We start from the raw sequence: 20,323 nt of genomic DNA on the forward strand, positions 1-20,323 counted from the left end.
AATGAGAAAAGAGGCGCGACAGTGTGAGCCAATGAAAGCGCAGTGGGCGGGGTCTGCCGGAATACAGGCGTGAAAGAGCGCGTTCACGTGGAGGGAGCAAGCGAGGCAAATTCAAAAGCACGCATAAACGGGTTGTTGTGTTTCCTCCGTCAGCGGTTCAGCATCATGCAGAGCTGGGATTAATGACTGTGGGCGGGGCTGGGGTGTCCGCAGGGGCGTGGTCTCAGTTTTTTCCCTCTGAAGTGAGAGGAATGTTAAATTTCAGATTTGGAGTTTCTGAGCACATATCAGGATTATACACTGCTGCTCTCAGTGTAGAACATCTGCAGTGCACTGAAGACTGAGTGGATGGATGGATTAGATTCTCTCTGGAGGCTGGGGCTCCTCATACAGGTAAGAGAAGATTAGAAGTTAGAAGTCCCAGAGCAGAAGAGAAACATTTATAATATGTATACAAAAATCAATTACTGTGTTGACTAAAATAATAAAGAAAATCCAGTTTTTATTTTATTTGTTCATTTTTTAAATTTAGACTTTACTAAGTAAAGTTCAGTTATAATTATTTTAATATCTATTTTGTTAAGCATAAGGCTGGTATTAAGGCTGGTATATTTTATTATCACAGAGCAACATATTTCATCTATTAATGTAACAAATGTCTCAGAGTGTATTTACTATAAAATACATATTTAAGTAGTCTAGAATCTCCTGAAAAAAATCTGGTATGTGTAAGTGTATTCTATAATAGTATTGTAATGTTTAGGTGAATAAAGGTGCAGCTATATAAATTGATCTAGGGTTGTAAGAGATATACAGTATTTACAGCATCTATTACTGGCTGATGTTCATTATAGGGAGCTTTTAAGCCTGTCAGTTATCCATTTATACATTTGCTCCTCAGTTAACAGTTAGCTTAATTATACAGTTTAAACCATTTATGATGAATTTTATTAAATGCAATTTAGATTAATTAATTACAATCACCTGACAAGACTGTTCAAAACCTAAATATCCGAAATGGGACAAACAATTATATATAAAAAAATTGCCAAAACAGAAAAAAAAATTTCATATGCCCCTAAATATACCACTTGATTAATTCCGCCGAAGAATATTAGGGATCTAGGTACATAACACAAACTTGACGTGAATAGGATGGATTTAAACGCACTGTGAATGGCCATAAATTATGGCTTTAATTCATCAGTGCTTTACACTGGAATGGAGAACAGTGCAGATGCTGTTTTAATATGAGTAATTCTGAATGGGGGCTGCAGTAAGGTGTTGATTAGCGTAGATAGTGTGGAAAGTCATTTGTTTAATTAAAAATATTAAAATATCAGCTTTAAATAAACAAACTGTATCTAGTACACTATTAGTAGCATCACCAGAGTGACTTATTTGGGTGCATCACAGTGTTTCCTCTCTTTTTCTCAGGTCTTAAGTGTCCCTGGTCTGAGCGGTCAGTCCTCTGTATATATACAGGTGGAGTTTTGCCATTTTCCTTCCAGTTCTGAGACGGATACTCACACACTGTTGCTGGGAAACAAGGTATGAAAACAACACATACACACACACTTATGAAATCCAGAAACCTCTTGGACTAGACTAACTGTTGCTGGAAATATAGTAAATGGGTATCATCTCTTTCTGGCAGGTGCTGAACAGCAGTACAGTGTGTGAGAGTGTGTGTCAGTGTGTTATAGATGCAAATGTGCCGCAGAAAGCTGAGGAGCTGAATCTAACACTGCAGTCATACAGACACACTCAGCTGCTGGAAAGTCGGCTGTTTCAGCTGAGTAAGTTCAACTCTGAAGACTTTGAGTATGCACTGTTTCTGTTTTAGTGTCCTGCTTAAGTCAGGACAACTTTAAATCATGCATTGGTTGAGATAGCTAAACTTAGTTTAGTTGAGTTAAATAAACTTAAGTTCACTTAACTCAACTCAAGTACTCTACATCTCAGTTTGGTCAACAGTACATACTGATTTGAGCCTCAAAAACCTTCCTGAATTGGAGGACTGTTGTATTGAAGGAATTTAAACTTATATGTCACACCTGATGCTGTCAGTCTGCCTGCTCTAGTCCCTGTCACTCCTAAAGACTCCAACTCCCAGCATGCTCAGCCCATGGACTGCAATGACTCTGCTGAGCATGTGTCACTCTCAGGCTCTTCCTCACCAGTGTACTGATTGGTTGATTACTTGATTAATCCCAGGTGTGCTCCTAGTATTTATAGCCCCTCAGTTCCCTCAGCTCTGTTGCGTTTTCCCATGCCTGACCTGTGTTTGTTTCTTGACCACTCTTTAGCCTTGCCCTCGTTATTCTTATTTGTTATTGACCTCCTGCCCTCCTCGACTACTCTCTTAGCCTTAGCCCTTCTGTTGTTTGTTTGCCATTGTTGTTTCCAACCTAGTGCCTGGCCCCACTACAATACTGGTATATGTCCTTCATATCTGCTGCCTGGTTTATTGTATATTTTGTGTTTTTTATAAATAAACCTCTTGATTTTATTCAGTGTGTCTCCACATTCCCTGGTCCCGGTATTCCTCACATTATAATAACATTTACTGTATATAATATTTATTATTTGCTGTTTCTTGACAAGCAGACAGTTTGACAGTTGTGCCCAATAAAGAAGGGACGGTACATTTACTGAGAACTGTGCCTTTATATATATATATATTTTTCATTACTGTAGAGTGGCCCTACAGTCTAATTGCTGCCTATCAAATATGAGAATGTCATAGGTTCCAATCTAGCTGGAGGGAGTATGGGAATATGTCAATTCAATATGCATTTATTTTTGACTTAACTGAGATGCATAAAATGCTCTGTAGTCAGTATTAAGTTGGCCCGACCTTTAATTTTGCCTTGGCAAATATTTACAGTTTTAGAACAGAGAAATATGTTTACTATAGACCCTGGTAATCAATCACAGGTCACGGATAGATAGAAAAATATAATATTTTCCACTGCTAATGACTTTATGAATCTATTTTGCCTCTGTTTCCTTGCAGTTCCTTTACAGATCTCCTTTCTGAAGGTGGAGGTCTCTTCTACCAGCGCTCTGTTGAGCTGGACTGGGTGGAGTAAAGGTCAAGCGCTGTGGATATGTGTAGATCAGCAGTGCTGGCTCCTGTCCTCCTCTCAGCCGTCCCGTCTGGTAACAGGACTACTGCCTAGAACTCATTACAGCATCACTGTGAGACAGAAAACAAACATCCCCCCACTCAACATCACCATCACACAGAACCTGCAGCTGGCCATAAAGACAGGTCCACATACTCACACAAAACACTCTCTACAACACAAAAACACACATTAAAACACTCTCCTTTATTCTAACTGAGGCTTGTGTTTTGTGCAGGACAGTGTCCTGCAGGCTGGCTGGCTGTGGGATGGAGCTGCTTCCGGGTGAGGTTCGGTGTGGGTCTAACGTGGGCAGAGGCCCAGCAGGCATGTGAGAGGACAGCTACTGGGGGTCATCTGGCCAATTTAAAGACAGAAGCTGAATTTGTGTCTGTTTCCACCCATCTGCAATCCCATAACCACCTTCTGCTACTGTGGACTGCTCTAAATGACCGACAGGTATTATATAAAAAAATACTATTCTATACACGACTATAAACTACACAACACTGTATATTTATATACTGTATGTATTTATATTACTTTATACTATTCCACAATAATTGGAACACAACTATATACTTTATAGTACCATATTAAACATACTACTACAGTATATATTTCTTACTACGACCCTTGTGAAAAGGAAGTGTTCTTAAGAGCATTCAAAGTATGTTCAAATTCCATTTTAAGTTATTACTTAAAGTGCATTTTCTATTTAATATACTTTATGAAAATACACATTAAATATACATTCTATGTATTTCTAAGTAATATGCTTTAAATTATACATTCTGTTGTTAGAAAATATATGTAGTGGCATTAAATACTGCTTAAAGTGAACTTTAGTGTATTATTTTTCTATATGCATTAAGGTGTACACAATATGTGCATCAATACACAAAGTAGTACATTTAAAATATACTATTATGTTTAAACAACACATACTTAAATCTACTTAAGTTTGCAAAAGCACTTAAAAGCACAATCTTATACTTTTATGTTGTGTTTAAATATAGCCTAATTACAACTGAAATATACTTAAGTTCCATAAGTTGTTCCAAAGTAATATATTTAGTATGTATTTAAATTAATAATTAATAATTAGTAATGTATTTTAATTTTAAAAAAGTATGTACTTTTCCATTTTAAGTATACTTTAAAAATATACTTAATAAACCTTTTCTTTTATAAGGATATATACTATATAATAATACTATTTGAGTGAATTTGATTATGCTATATGTTAGCACTCTGCAAAATATTAATAATATATTCCAATATATTTTTTCTACAATATGCTTTAATAAGTATATTAAGAAACATGTCAGTGCTTAAAGAACACTGACTTAACTGTACATTTCATCACAGAGAGTGTAAATATCTTGTAAATTGGATAATGTGCAGCAAAGATTTCATAAAAATCGATGTACTATACATGAAAGTGTTTGATTATCAGTTTTTAAGAATCTACCACTACTGATGCGTTTTGTCCTCATGTCAAAATATTGCAATAAATTGTGTATCAGGAAATGTATTTAAATGTCATAATATTATATTTTTACTATATCATCTAGCTCTGATAGTTTGTGAAAATGTACAATACAGGTGGTTGCTTTTATACTATGTACAGCATATCAGTATTGGAATTATATCTTATTGACAGAAATTAAGACATTTTGGACAATATCGTTCCGCCCTGCTGTATGTAAGTGTTTACAGTATTATTATGAAAGGATTTGTTTATTTGAATTTTCAAAAAAATATATAATATTTCATAGGTTTATTTCTGAAAACTGTAAAATCCTATGGAGGCTCTAGTACACTGTTGGGCCACCTCTAGCTTGGATACAGGATACGATACAGATGCGCATGGAGGCTTACAGGTTTTATATCTAGGACATCCTGCAGCCACATATGTTGCCTCTCATGGTAGAGCCTCCAACTGGCATTTTTCAGCAGGATAATGCTCATCCACACACAACAAGGGTTTCCCAGATAGCAACATTTCCTTGGCCTGCTCAGTTGCCAGATTTTTCACCAATCAAGCAAATATGCGATCAACTGGGATTTAAACTTCAACTTTTAACCAGAAACATTAGATGTTTACCATTAACTTACCTAATGCTTTATTTGTATATACAGTTAAATAAATGTAGTGATAAGTTAAGGTATACATATATTACAAAAAACAGCACCTAAAATGTGTTTTAAACCATGGAAAATGTAATAAATATAATAAATTAAGTATTTATTTATACTACCTATTCAGCAAAATATGGCAAAATAAAAACACTGTGCTTTAACACTTTAAAAACTCAGCTTTATTACATCATAAGGCTTTAAGATTTCCATTGTTTAGTGATTGCAGTGCATACACAGACTTATTTTTTGGTGTAAAAGAATGTTGGGAATGTTTTGTCCTACTGGTGTTCATTTAAAAATGTCTATAATTTATGTTCATTTATTGCAGTTTAAATGCAAAATTGCATTTTTAGGTAAATCAGCTGATTATAAAGTTAGAGATGGATGAAGCATTCTAAAGTAATTTAGCTTATCCAGCCAGCTGATTGAGGAGGTGATGGTGAAGGAGGACGTGCCACTTCACAAAATCCAATAAATGTACATCTCCAGAAAAACAAATGAACATTTATGGACCATTAGAAGATGAGGGAGAGAATGTGGGAGTCTAGCTGTTCATGATTGAGTGGATTTCACAGATTATACGAGACATTAATTACCTTCAGTTTTCCTCATATGATGATTCTGTACTGCAGTGACCTCATCCACTGTCCACCACTATCTCTTTTTTGCTCTCCTCACAGCAAGAGGGTGACCTGCGCTGGTCTGATGACTCCACCTACAGCCTGGACATTGATGTGACATCATCACCCCTCTCAGCCAATCAGACGGACTGTGTTGCCCTTCAGAAGAACGCCTCCGGGCCAGGCTACCTCCTCACCTCGCTGTTCTGTTATCTGCAACTGCCCTACATCTGTCAGACAGACTGTGAGTGAGAGAGTGGGCGAGAGACAGTGGGAGTGTTATTGCTGTTATTGCTATATCTGTGATATATTCTCTGGTGCTTTTGTGCATTTTCCCAATTTATAAAATGGTAAAATGTGATAACTAAAGAAATGTAGTGTTTTAATGCAAGAATTATTGTATGTGAGGGTTAATTGTAGTGTTATTGTATGTGAAGGTTTAAACACATTAGATATAATAATAAATAATAAAAATGAGATAGCAGGGCTCAGAGTGGTTCAGCGGGCTAAGCGCTGCCACTATGATCGAGCCCTGTTCATGCAGCTTACCATCAGCTGCCGAAGCCCTGAGAGAGCAAAATTGGCCTTGCTCTTTTTGAGTGGGTAGATGGCGCTCTCGCACCACATCACTCTAAAGGGTGATGTCAATCAGTACAAGGTGTTTGTGAGCTGATGTATCAAAACCGAGTCGCTGTGTTTTCCTCTAAGCGCGCAGCAGTATTGACAGTTTGAAAAGAGGAGGTGGCTGATTTCACATGTATCGGAAGAGGCATGTGCTAGTCTTTACCCTCCTGGTGTTGGGGCATTACTGGTGATAAGGAGAGTCCTAATGCCTGGGATGGGTAATTGGCTGTGTAAATTGGGGAGAAAACATCTATGAACAAGAATATTATGGACTTAAAGATTTATATTGTACATTTAGAGCCAATAGTAGTTAGTTGTTGTTGTTTATTGCCATCAAACACAGTAACCCGCTGGTTTTCTGGAAGTGCACTAGTCACACAGAAATGCAGCTGTCACAGAAACGATTACAAACTGTTCCAATTTCAATTATACTGTTCACTGATCTGTCATAACATTAAAACCACCTGCCTAATACTGTGTGGATCTCCCTTGTGCCACCAAAACAGCCCTGATCCATCAGGTCATGGACTCCACAAGATCTCTAAAGGTGCCCTGTATTATCTGACACCAAAACTAACATTTGCAGCAGATCCTTTAAATCCTTTTTTTAAGTTGTGAGGTGGGGTCTCCGTGAGCATCAGTGAGTCTTGGCTTCCAGTGATCCTGTTGCAGATTCATGCTGGTTCAGTTAGCCCTCCTTGAAGGATCTTTGGTAAGACCTGCAAACAATATAAATATGCTCTGTTTCAGCTGATTCCCCAACTTGTTCCAAAAGTACTGGATGGAGCACCAGCATCATTCCAGAGAACAGAGTTCTACTCAATATTGCAGGCCATCACAATTGGGTCCAACTGGGTCTCATTGGGTCTAATTGCCTTACACTTGTTTCACACTTGCCCTTTTTACCTGCTTTCAATGCATCAACTCCTAAGAACTGACTGTTCACTTGCAGCCTAATATATACAGAGAGCACTTCAGTTTCTGGATCAGTTTCTTTGATTTAGCTATTTATAGGTATATGCTTTAATAAAATGAACATTGTTGTTTTATTCTTTAAATCACAAATTCTAAATAAAAATACTGTAATTAAAGAATGTATTTGCAGAACATGAGAAATGGCTGAAATAAAAAAAAATGATGCAGAGCTTTCATAAAATGAAAAGGTGGAATTTGGTGAAATAACGCTGGTTTTAAATCACAGTTGTCATGCATCTTGGCATGTTCTCCTCCACCAGTCTTACACACTGCTTTTGGATAACTTTATGCTAGTCCTGGTGCAAAAATTCAAGTAGTTCAGCTTGGTTTGATGGCTTGTGATCATCCATCTTACTCTTAATTATATTCTAGAGGTTTTTAATTTGGTATAATCAAAGAAACACATAATTTTTAGGTGGTCTCTTATTTTTTTAGATCTCACATCTTGACAGGTACCTCCTTGGAACCAGATAATAATTAATGTTATTCACTTCACTCCTTTTAATGTTATGGCTGATCAGTGTATCTAATTTTATGATATTTAAATTTGTGATTGGGATGGTCATAACAGTGGATTGACCTGTTTATCTCTCAGTGCTGCAGGGCTTGTTTGCTGGGCTGCAGGTGGAGAGTGTGTCTGAGACAGGGGCAAGTGTTCGCTGGTCGAATCTCTCTCAGGTCCTGCACTCGGCTGCCGGGGCTCGGCTCCGCCTCCACTATGAGAAGTGGTCGGGGAAGCGAGTGCTCACACACACACCCCTCTCACACACTGAAGACAGATTGGTTGTGTATGGACTCTCCCCTGGACACGTCTATTACTTCTCACTCAGTCTCACGCACCCCAGCGGAGCCTCTCAGACACTCGGCCCCATTTCCATCGCTAAAACCAGTGAGTTCACATGCAGCAGCATCAATATGTATTTATTATACGCTATAACACATACAGCCAAGTGAGAAAAATAGGACACTCCCCCAAAATAAACTTTTTAATTTTTTAATACACAGTACCAAAAGTTAAAAGTTTGGAGACACTTCAATTCAGTGTTTTTGAATTATATTAAAATGTCTGCATTGTAGATTGATACTAAAATCCACACTATGAAAAAAAAACATATATAATTATTTAATAAATAAAACATTTTTTAACAAACTAGAATATGTTTTATCATTTGCAGAACATAAGATTATATTATGGTTAGAGAGGATTTTGGAGGAGTCTGAATTACCTTTTTGCCAGCTATCTTTCATTAACACAAGTTATAAAATGCTGGTAAGGTACAATATTGTATTCTTCCCAGGATCTCTTCCTAAAGCAACTCTTAACCCTCTATGGCATAGTGTTGCATGGCATGGTACACCTTTCCCTAATTGTTTTATTTGTAGATAAGTATTTTTAAATGCCTGTTTTGCCTGTTTTGTTTTCATTTACATCCTAAAACAGGTGTTTTTGATTTATTGCCTCAGGGAAACATTATGCAATTAGATACTGGAGCACTGGTTCTCAAAGATTTTGATTGATGCATATATTAATAGTGATCGACAATCTCCTAAAAATTGGGCTGATTTTTTTTCTTAACAAACATAATTATCATGCTGTAGAGGGTTAATTTTCTGAGGAACAGAGATTGCACCAAAAAATATTTGTATGAGTTACATCAGTGATGTACGACGGCATTTTAGGGTCAATCTTAAAAAATAAAAACAGTTCACTTTGAGCTTAAAGTTGTAATATTACAAGAATAAAGTCATAATACTATAAGATTAAAGGCTTAAAACACAAGAATAAAGTGGTAGTATTGTGAAGAAAATAGTTCTAACTGCTTGGGCTGTAGTTTAAGAGCAGAGCACGAAGGCAGGAAAAGTAGCATTTTCCGTTCATGATCTGTTACAGGGCAGCTGTAATCACCATCAATTTTCTACATTTCTAATCTGCTGATTTTTAGTGTTCTAGTGTTACAGGCAGATAAATTGAGTTAGATAATAGATAAATACAGTTAGATAGATTTTTCGACCAAAGGAACATAAATACAGTAAATTCCAGTCATGAATTTAATCTTGTAATATTTCGATCTTAATCTCTAAGAATGGCCCTAAAATGCTGTCACAGTGATGCCACATTGTCTCCAACATGTTTGTGGGAGTAACAAATATTAAAATTATATTTAACAAGATTGCTTTTCATGGAACTCTTATTGTAAAACTAGGGCAAGATAAAGACTAGGACTGCTGAAGTGTTTTTTTGTTTTTGTCCACATGTTTAAATATGTTAAATAAGACAAAGTTTTTAATAAGGTGTCCTGATTTTCTCCCAAGACTGCACATTCTCAGAGTATTCTGATGTAATTCTTACAGGGCCGAACCCTCCGCTCAACATCACAGTGACAGAGGTCACATCCAGTCAGATTGCACTGTCTTGGGATGCTCCTGACTCTGCCCTGAATGCTGTGTTTGAGCAGTTTGTCCTGCGCTGGATGGACGTACGCTCAGGCAGAGGGAAGGGCCTGTGGTTAAACAGAGGAAACCTCAGCGCTGTGATTGATGGGTTGGAGGCCTATCATCAGTTCCGGATTACTGTACAGTCAGTCACAGTGGAGGGGGTGGAGAGCTCTAAAGCCACACCCCTGTCTGTCATCACAGGTAAATTCTGCTTTATTTTTAGTCACACGTTGTTTAGAACATTCCTGGAACATTATTTTTGTAATATTTCAGGCTAACCTTCCTGCAACCTTTTCAAAACGTAGCTAAATGTTCTCGGTTAGCTGGGATGATGCTCCTAGAGGTCCCATCTCACAATTTATGGGAGGAACTGCTGCTAATTGGGCACAGTCTGAGGTCAGTTGTGGAGTTCATGTCCCAACAGATCAGAGATGTTTTGGTTTTGGATGTTTAGTACAGATCTCTATGAAATCCATTTTAATTTTTGGCAAATTCAGAACAGAAAATAACTGTTTTAATTTTTATAGTTTTTTTTAATCCCATTTCAGATTTTTAGGTTTTTAATAGTGCTGTCAGGCAATTAAAATATATAATCGAATTAATGCAATTAATTACATGCTCTGTGATCAATTATTTGATTTAATTGCATTTAATAACATTCTTTTTCAAAGAATTTTAAACTGTACATTTCAATAGAATTTTAAATGAGGAGCAAATGAATGAATGAATACTGGAATAGACTTAAAAGCTACCTGTAATAAACATTAGTCAGTAGCAGATGCTGTAAATACTGTATATCTCTACACTAGACTAGTTTTTTTTTTCACCTAAACATTACAAAACTATAGTAAGAGATGGACAGACATGCCAAAGCTTATTTTCAGTTGATTCTAGGCTATGTCTTAAAGAATTAATAGTAAATAGCTGAAATAATAATAAAATATACCAGCCCTCCTTAAAATGCTTAAAAATAAGATACAAATATTAAGAGTTCAGATATTTGACCATATTTTGAAGTTTAGTTAAGCCTATATAAAGGAATAGTCTAAATAAAATAAAAATAGACATTCTTTATTATTATTGTAGTTAATAGTAATTGATTTTAGCAAACATCTTTTTCTTTATATTTTCTGCACTGGGGCTTTTATTATGAAGCCTAAAATGACAGGTTAGCATATTAGCTAGCTGGCGATGCTAACAGCTAATTGGCGATCCTGACAGTTTTTTTTTTGGATGAAATAATAGCTATTGCTGAAGTTTGATGGGTTGTTGGTTTTAGGGTTTGATATGACATGTGAATTATGTCTTTAGTTAAACTGCAGTTTTTAGTTATGAAACTAAAAACACTGGACTGCAGCTAGCGGCTTAATGCTAGCTAACAGCTCAACTTTAGTTAGCAGTTAGGATTGGAGGGTGTTAGCTTGGATGCTAACTGTTTTCTGATGTGAATTAGTGTTATTAGTGCTGATGTTTGATTTCAGAATGATGATACTGTGCTGGTTAGAAATGGTAAGTTATGTAATTTGATGTTATAGTACATTACTCTGCTCTTTTCAGGTTAAATCACAGCACAAGACTACAGTGTCTGTCTTTTTTATTTTATATTATTATTTTATATTTTCTAGTTCCTTAATTCTGTGATTCTCTCTTTGTGGAATTCACAGGGTCATATACAATTTGGGCTACACAATATCATGCAGATGGTTCTAATGTTATGGCTGATTGAGTGTCATAGTGGCACAAAAGTATGTCTACATAACTTTTTCTTACCTTTATTCAATGTTTATTAACATTGGCTGGTATGGTGCAGTGGATAACACCACTACCTGCTAGTGAGCTACCACATTAAATGGGAGACTGCGGTTCAATTCCTGATCTGTGTGACTATACTGTGCTGCACCAATAAGAGTCCTTGGGCAAGACTCCTAACACTACATTGGTCCATCTCTTTAATAGGAATAACCTTGTAAGTCGCTCTGCATAAGAGCATCACCTAAATGCCATAAATGTAAATGTAAATCTAATGTTTTTCAGAAGTCAGTCCCCCATACAATGTATCAGCATCAAATATTGGGCGGGAGAACATGACTGTGTGCTGGGAGCCTTCTCATGATGGTAATGTTGATGGATATCACATTCAACTGCGCCCACAAACAAGTGATGTTGAGCCCAAAGAATTCTGGGAGAGCAGCTCAGACTGCATCACACTTGACATGCTTGTGCCAGGTGAGACATACGAAGTGGGGGTGGCTGCGGAAAAAGGCGGGAACAGGAGCAGGGAGCGAACCATTCAACAAACACTAAGTAAAATAATAAACATTATACTATTTTACCTTTAATGTAATGTTTTATATGCTTTGCATATGTCTGTGGATTATGTCTGTTTATGCATATGTGTGTGTGTGTTTATGTATTTAGAGCCAGAGAGGGTCCAGGATGCTGTCCTGTATGCAGCAGACACACAGTCTGTGGTGCTGTTTGTGCAGCTACCTGGCAGCCGCAGTGTGTATGATGGTCTCACTGTTGCATATCAGAGCAACAGCACCTGGATACCCATCTCTAAAAGTAGCAGCAAGGTTTTGGTGAGCAATCTAAATCCAGGAACTCTGTATGCGTTCCAGCTGTTTGTCACCAGCAGAGAAATGAGCAGTGATGGCTTCATTATGCTCCCCGTCAGAACCTGTGAGTACCTCAGTAAAGCAAATATGAAGCTTTTGTGATGTTAATTCTACAGTAATGTGAAAATGTTTTAGTACCCTGTGAAGAATAATATATGTACAGCAGTCGAAAAACACTAATATTTGAATAAATACTAATATAATTCATACAGAAAAGTATTGTTTTCCATCACTTTTGTTCATTTAAACATTCTCAGTGCTCTCCTAATGGGAGTCTAGTATTATGTATAGTTCTCATTATGTCTACCCTTGGTTTGGTAAGTAAATCAGTGTTAAATCAGGTAAATATTTGGAGAAAACTTCGTCTTCAACAGAATTAGATACCAGTATTTTTTGTGTTAGTTTTAACTGTATTTATGTTTACCTACTTCTGTTAATATCTGATCTTGAGTTTTTATAGTAAAAAACTCTCTTATTGCTTAGTGAAATTACTTAAATAATAATAATAATAATAATAATAATGTGTATTGATGCTTAAAACCTCTACACAGTACTCTCTAAATACACTATATAGACAATAGTATTGGGACATCTGTTTATTTGTATATATGTATATTGTTTCTTATATCATTGATATCAAAACAAATGGATCTTTCCTTTGTTGTAGCAACTCCTGGATTTAGCTGCATAGTTCCAGAGAACATCGTTCCACTGCTCCCCAGCTCAGTATCCCTCTATATCTCTAGGGCTTTATACCCGTCTAAGCCACACCTGACATTGGGAATCTATTGACAGTACAGTAACTAGACAAGCAGTGTGTATGTATTTGTAAATCTGGGTAAGCAATGGATAGAACTTGCAGTAGCTGAATGCATTAATGTGAATTTATATTTGTATGTGTGTGTGTGTGTGTACAGGTCTGGCTCCTCCTGTGCATGTGCGTACTGGTGATGTAACACACAGCTCAGTCGAGGTTCTGTGGGACAGTGCAGAGGGACGTGGCCACTCGTATGAAGCACTTTGTGTAAACTGTGCTGACACTGTCATGGTATGATATTTGAAAGAGTGTGCAGTGATACTTTATATCTAATATATATATAATTTTGAGCTGAAACTGTATTTTATATTCTGTTTTGATAAGAATGTTCTCCATGCAGACATATCTGGTATGTGTGAATTCTTCAGGTGCAGAAGGTTTTGGAGACTAGAGCAGTTTTTGAGGCTGTGATCCCAGGGAAACTGTGTAACATCTCAGTGCGCACAGAGAAGGAGTCCTTCAGAGACAGTGCAGCTGTGTTTCTCACCATCAGGGCATGTATGAGCTTAAACATGCATACACACACATATGTAGCTTTAAAAAAAGGACTGACAGATTGATCTGAACTGAACTGACATGAATACTGACCTATAATCATATCATATGATTAAAGTATTTACACAGCATTCTAAATGTAAATTGTCCATTAAAATAAAAGCCACTTTTGAGCCTAAAGCAAACCATAAATTACATTAGACATGATATTATACACATTGAGTTTTATTGTAACATAGTTTTGTATGTTAATATATAGCTTTTTTTATGCTGAGCAGCCAAAACATTATAACCAAAGGAGCCGCTAATGCTAATAAAGGTCGCACATCACAGCATACAGGTTTTAAAGGTTCTGCTGATAATTCTTGAGGCCAGATACCACAGGACACCTTCAAAGATCTTGAGATCAAAAGTCAGGGCTAGTTTGTTGGCCTGGCAAAATGGGGACCTACACTATTCTAGGATGTAGGTGGTTGTAATGTTATGGTTGATAAGTGTACAAGTTGCAGGACACTAACTAAGAAACTAAAAGAAAGTGAAAATGACGAGTAACTAATTACCCCAGCAAGTCTCTCCCTTTCTCTTCCTGTTTCTCTTTGTGTAGGGGGGCTTCAGCTTCACGCTTTTCTACAAAGCTGCCCTGCGTGGAAAAATACTAGCAAACTGAATATTAAAGTTATGTATATATGTCCTAGAAATATTGCAATAAATGATATTGTTCTCATCACCTGAAGACCATTTTATGTTTGTGATATATGAAAATGTAATAATGCAGTGGCACTCTTTTGAAGCACAATGTTTTTATTATTTGAACAATTCAGACATTGGTATTGAAATATAAAATGCTTAAATATCCGAATATTAGTAATCTCTTTTTGCAAAATATATATGTGATAATATTGAGGTCAGCAAAAATAATTGAGGTTGTGTCCATATATATCAGACACTGAGGTTAAGGTTAGGGTTAAGGTTAGGTTCAGGTGTAGAATTACTCATCTACAGTAATACAAAATGTAAAAAAAACATTGATGATCCTCACTTCATACAGTAAAATAAATGTGTGTGTGTGTGTGTGTGTTTAGTTCCCAGTTCAGTCACACTACTACCAGTTCAAAGGACAGCAGCATCTCTCTCTGTGCGCTGGACGGATGGACCCGGGGTGTGCGACTCCTTCGTTCTGTCCATCAGAAACTTCACCTATAACCTGCAGACCAGCCTGAGCGTCTCTGATGAGAGGTCTGGACAGTGAATCAGTGATTTATTTATCATTATTTGATTGTGATTCACTGCTTAAACAATGTCTGTCCTTATTTGTTTTTACCAGATTCTACCATGTTGGGAATCTCCCACCCGGAAGCTTTTACACTGTTGAGGTGATCAGTGTTAGCGGAGAGAGACACAGTGTTCCCACAGCTGTTACTGTGAATACATGTAAGTTTACATTTAAAAACAAAAAATATACTCAGGTTCATTCATCAGAAATAGGACTTATGATGGATTAAAATGTATAGAAAAGACTGTTTATAATGAAATCAATACTGTAGTAAGTATTAGGGATATTGTCAGGGAACAGATACTGGACAAACGAGGTTGTGTGACAAATGTTTATTACTGCACTATACTGCCCCCTGCTGGAGGGGAGGAGTCAGTATCAGCAGATGAAATGCTTGTTGTCACTCACACTTTATCTGGATGTTCATGGATGTTGTTTCATGTTAGTGTGCTTTTGTAAACTTTGGTGCAACATGTTAAATATGTACAGTATATAGCGCCAAAAGGTTTGGGACAGCTGCTCATTCGTTGTTTCCTTTATAATCAGGGACATTACAAAAATAAAAAAGGGGTTATCCTGCTTTTGTTGGAGTTACTGCCTCTTCTATCCAGGACAGGCTTTTCACTAGATTTTAGAGCATTGCTGGTTATTGCTGTATATTGATTTGATTGCATTCAGCAACAAAAAGCATTAGTGAGGCATCCCAAACAACCCCAAATCTCCCAAAACACCCATATTCGAAAGTATTGGTCAGTGCCCCATTATTCCTGAGAACACAATGCTTCTCTACAGGTATTAGACACTATGTGTATATGCATTTCCTGATCCATGCAGAAAAGAGTTCAGCTGAATACATTTATTAGAATGAGTGTTCACAAACATTTGGACACAGTGTATTTGAATCTAACTTTACCCTGCTGGGCGAAGCTGTTTTAATGCCAGTTACTGTATAGACATGAGGTAAAGAAAAAAAACAAGGTTGATTAGTCTGGAAAATCTAAACATGTATGCCTATTTAGCTGCATGACATTTATAAAAAATAAATTAATATCAATGTTAAAGCGAACGACAAATTAAGCAATTAAGAATACAAAATAAAATGATTATCGTGATTAGCTGAATTACTTATTCAATACTGTTGTCAGGACTGTACTGCTAAGTGGTGCTTGTCTACAAATGGCTTCATTTACATTTCATTTATTGATTATCTTTAATTTAGCTGTGGTAACTGTATAAACAAAACACTAAAGTAGAAGTATCATATTATACACAATAATATCGTTATGATTTTTGACATGAACAAAATAATTTTAGATTTCTAAAAGTTTAAGTTCTGCACTAAATATTCTGCACTTTAGTTTTATGGAAGACTTGTGGTTATGTTATTCATTTTGTGACATTATTATTAGTATTGTTGTTATTATTATTATTGTTATTGTTATTATTATTATTAAACTTGTTAACGTTTTTGTGTTTACAAAAGAGACAGAAGTTTACAATTGGCAGTTTTTGAATCTACTGAATGTCTGAAACTGCAATACTTTTAATACTAAATAAAAATGTGATATTTATTTTGTTGCAGTAGTATATTTTATTAATGGTATTTATGATGGTATTTAGGTTTATATGTCCCTCCCCTAACAGCATCACTCATTAGCATTTATTTGTTTAGCCAGGTGATTTGTATTTGTTGTTCCTTCTCATCAGTTTTTATACTGCAGTTCCAGCCCCTCCTGATGATGTCACCTTTATTGAGCAAGAAGGAAATGCCATGTACATCACCTGGACACGCCCACTTGGAAGAGTGGACGGTTACAGGGTGGGTATATAGTTATTATAGTTCATCTACAATAAAGATAGACTTATTTCTACTTGTTTCTATTTGTTATCATTCAGTTTCTTATTTCTGTAATTTAAATTAAACCAGTGGATGTGTGTATAAAAAGGCATGAATCTGAGAACACATTACATAGATGTTATGATTTGTAATCTAATGTGAAAGTATTCCTGTAAAAACAAATATATCAGCCAGTAAAGTGTGTGAGTTACACTGAGGCATTCTGAGGGAAGCGGGACACCTGTTTAAACTTTCATACTGACTGCCTCACCTGAGACGTTGCTTAGCGACGCAGCTCAGTTCTACCTGCTCAGGTTACTGACTCTCTCAATAATACACGAACCCAAATCCTGCATTATACCCCACAGAGAGAGAGAGAGAGAGAGAGAGGGAAAGAGAGAGAGGGAGAGCATGCCGAGTTGTGAAAGTGTCCGGATGAACTTTCTCATTCACGCATTTTTTTATATCTACTGTACCACCATACTGTTTTTCTGTATTTTCTTCTGTATTAAGTCCATCCCCCTCACTTTCCATCACTTCTTACTCTTGCCCTGCAGCTGCGTTATGGCCTGGATGCAGATATTCCTCCACTCCACCAGGTTAATGTTCGTGGCAGCAGTGTGAGGATAAATGACCTGACTCCAGGAAATGATTACAAGTTGGAGATTCAGTCCTTCCTGGGCTCTGATTTCAGCCAGAGTGTTTTTAGGAACACCTCCACTAGTAAGAGTCTGTCATTCTGTCATTACTATCACCCACTGATTATCTCACTCAGCCTTAGTCAGCAGCCTTTATGGGCAGCCAGTCATGTAATCTCAAAGCTGAAGTTCTTAGAAATTAACCAATTAAATAGGGGAAAATACCTCCCCATTTATCCCAGTTCAGTATGGTGCATTTCTAATGATTCACTGATTATGAAGTTTTCACACCATGTGAAGGACTGCTCCTTGGTTTAAATAATTTAGTGACTAAAAATCAACTAAATTAAAAATATATGTTCTTCTTTGGACAGTGACTATATGTCATAGGACACAATTCTATATCAGAAAGGACATACGGCAGCTTCCAAGATGGCGGCTATGTTGAGGACGTAGCCTAAAACATAAGCCAACTCAACCACTTGCTGGGGTATTCAGATATATAATTTTCCCTTTTGTTTGTTTCTGAAATAAAATAGTATCCTGTGATTCACTCTGTAGTTATTAGTTATAGGTGTATATTCAATTGCCTGTATAGTTAATATTTATTTATTTATTTAAAATAAAACAAAAGATAACCATAATTGTCATTTTGAACATGAACATCTAAAATATGGCCCCACATACAGACCCTTGCACTTAATAGTGTTGATGAGGAAAATGTTGATGACATAACATTAAAAAGACTGAAAGGTGAACTGAATAAGACTCATCTGGTTTACTGCCACATGGGAACTACATATTAGGCATCAAGTGAACAGTCAGTTCTTAAAGTTGTATTAATATTATAATATATTTATAATATATATTATAAAATATTAATAATTAGACGACCTGGTCAGAACATCAAGCAAGTCTTACGTGGTTCTGCCAATGCTCATTGATGCTCATGTAGGTCCCACCTTATAGTTAGTTACAGGACTTTTCAGCTGCTAATGTTTGTAATCTTGATGCCAGGTACTACAGAACATCTTAAGAGTTCTTGTGGACTCAATGCTTTAAAGGGTCAGGGCTGTTTTGGTAGCACAAATGGGTCCTACAAAGTATTATGCAGGAGGTTTTAAAGTTTTGACTGATTGCTGTTTGCAGGCTGTATACAGTTCAGTGATAGTCTCAGTGACAGTTGTTCTTTTGGCTTTTTCTTAATTCAGGGCCTGCAGGTGTGTGTTCTCTCTCTCTGTCACACACCAACTCCTCGTCTGCCACACTGCTGTGGGACTCTGCTGCTGGCCAGTTTGACTTCCACCAGGTGACCGTCAGAAACAGCTCACACCACTGGGTGCTAAACGTGAGCAATTACACTCAGGAGTACACACTGAGCGGCCTGAGGGACGGCTGCTCTTACAACGCCACGGTGGAGCGGGTCAGGAGGACACTGAGCGGGGCAACTGCCAGTCTCACCATAAACACAGGTTACACTGAACATCTTTACTCAAGTAAAGAACTTGTTTATCTAGTCAGGGGTTTTCTTTTTGTGAGCAGCTATTTTGGAGGAAATGTTTAAAATGCTATAAGAACTAAAAATGATATAGATTAAAGGTCTTCTAATGTGGATATTAGGTCTGACACTACATCCAGTCAGTCACATCATATGTTACCTTAACTTCCAGCAAGGACAAAATCCAGGACTGGAAAATGGATTCAAGAACCAGATTTAAAGACATGAGAACTTGATTCTTTTAACCAGCATTTTAAGATTTTTGAACTTCATTTAATTGAAGGATGGAAATTAGCTTTTTAACTTAAAAAAACTGTTACTTTACCTTCTAGCAAGAACAAAACCCAGGACTAGAAACTGGATTTAAGAACCAGATTTAAGGACATAGGAGCTTGATCCATTTAACCAACAGTTTAAGATATTTGAACTGCGTTTAAATACAGATACTTAAAAAATCACTTAATTTAATGCTTTTACTTTTATTTGGACATCATACCAGCATTCAAACACAAAAGTAATGCAACAGTTACTTTTACTGGTAACTAGTTACTTTTATAATGGAGTAACTCAATTAGGAACTCAGTTACTTTTTTGGAGAAGTAACTAGTAACTATAACTAATTACTTTTTCAAAGTAACGTGCCCAACACTGTTAAATAATGCATATTTTACACCTTTAACATTGTAATTAATTCCTGAGATTACAATATTTAATCCAGTTTTCTATATTTTATATGATAATAATGCCTGTCTTGATTCTGTAGAGCTCTGATTAAACTCAGCACTGATTGTTTTATGTCACAAAAATCCAAAAGGCTGCACAGTACCAAGTTCTTGTGCAAAATGATGAACTTATAAAACCCAGAGGATAGAATAAATTCAGGACAGAGGGATTTAGGCCATTTTGTTTAATGATTATACAGTATAAATTTAAATATTGCATCATTTAGTATTTTATCTTATACTGTATGTTAACGATGTTGTGTATTTCAGTCCCTGCTGTCCCTGCAAATGTGTCTGTGGTCAGTGTGTCCCTCCGCTGGTTCTCCCTCCGCTGGCTGCCATCCTCTGGATGTGATCAGCAGTATTCAGTCCAGCTCGTCCCAGACCATGGAAATGTCACCATGACAACCACAATAGATGGGCATTTACAGGTACAGATCTGGACAGCCTTCATGCTGTGTCTGTGTGTCTTTGTCTGGGTGGATTCCAGTGAT

General features: G+C 36.6%; 1 protein-coding gene across 4 annotated transcripts in view; it reads left to right on the forward strand.

Annotated features, from left to right (window-relative positions):
- Positions 1–240: 240 nt before the first annotated feature.
- ptprq (protein tyrosine phosphatase receptor type Q) overlaps positions 241–20,323 on the forward strand; it is a 79,815-nt gene continuing 59,732 nt past the window's right edge. For 3 of the 4 annotated variants that reach the window (XM_049483611.1, XM_049483612.1, XM_049483613.1), the window contains exons 1-10: positions 11,945–12,235; positions 12,350–12,613; positions 13,467–13,597; positions 13,735–13,864; positions 14,944–15,097; positions 15,186–15,292; positions 16,856–16,953; positions 17,529–17,694; positions 18,821–19,081; positions 20,100–20,260. In XM_049483611.1, coding sequence (XP_049339568.1) covers positions 12,016–12,235; positions 12,350–12,613; positions 13,467–13,597; positions 13,735–13,864; positions 14,944–15,097; positions 15,186–15,292; positions 16,856–16,953; positions 17,529–17,694; positions 18,821–19,081; positions 20,100–20,260 — 1,692 coding nt within the window. In that variant the 5' untranslated portion in view covers positions 11,945–12,015. Of the gene's footprint in view, positions 394–1,437; positions 1,552–1,657; positions 1,800–3,019; positions 3,278–3,369; positions 3,591–5,956; positions 6,141–8,090; positions 8,385–9,847; positions 10,133–11,944; positions 12,236–12,349; positions 12,614–13,466; positions 13,598–13,734; positions 13,865–14,943; positions 15,098–15,185; positions 15,293–16,855; positions 16,954–17,528; positions 17,695–18,820; positions 19,082–20,099; positions 20,261–20,323 lie in introns of those variants that run through there. The other variant, XM_049483614.1, reaches the window with a different exon arrangement.

This window comes from Astyanax mexicanus, chromosome 9 (assembly GCF_023375975.1).
Source record: "Astyanax mexicanus isolate ESR-SI-001 chromosome 9, AstMex3_surface, whole genome shotgun sequence".
NCBI lineage: Eukaryota > Metazoa > Chordata > Actinopteri > Characiformes > Acestrorhamphidae > Astyanax > Astyanax mexicanus.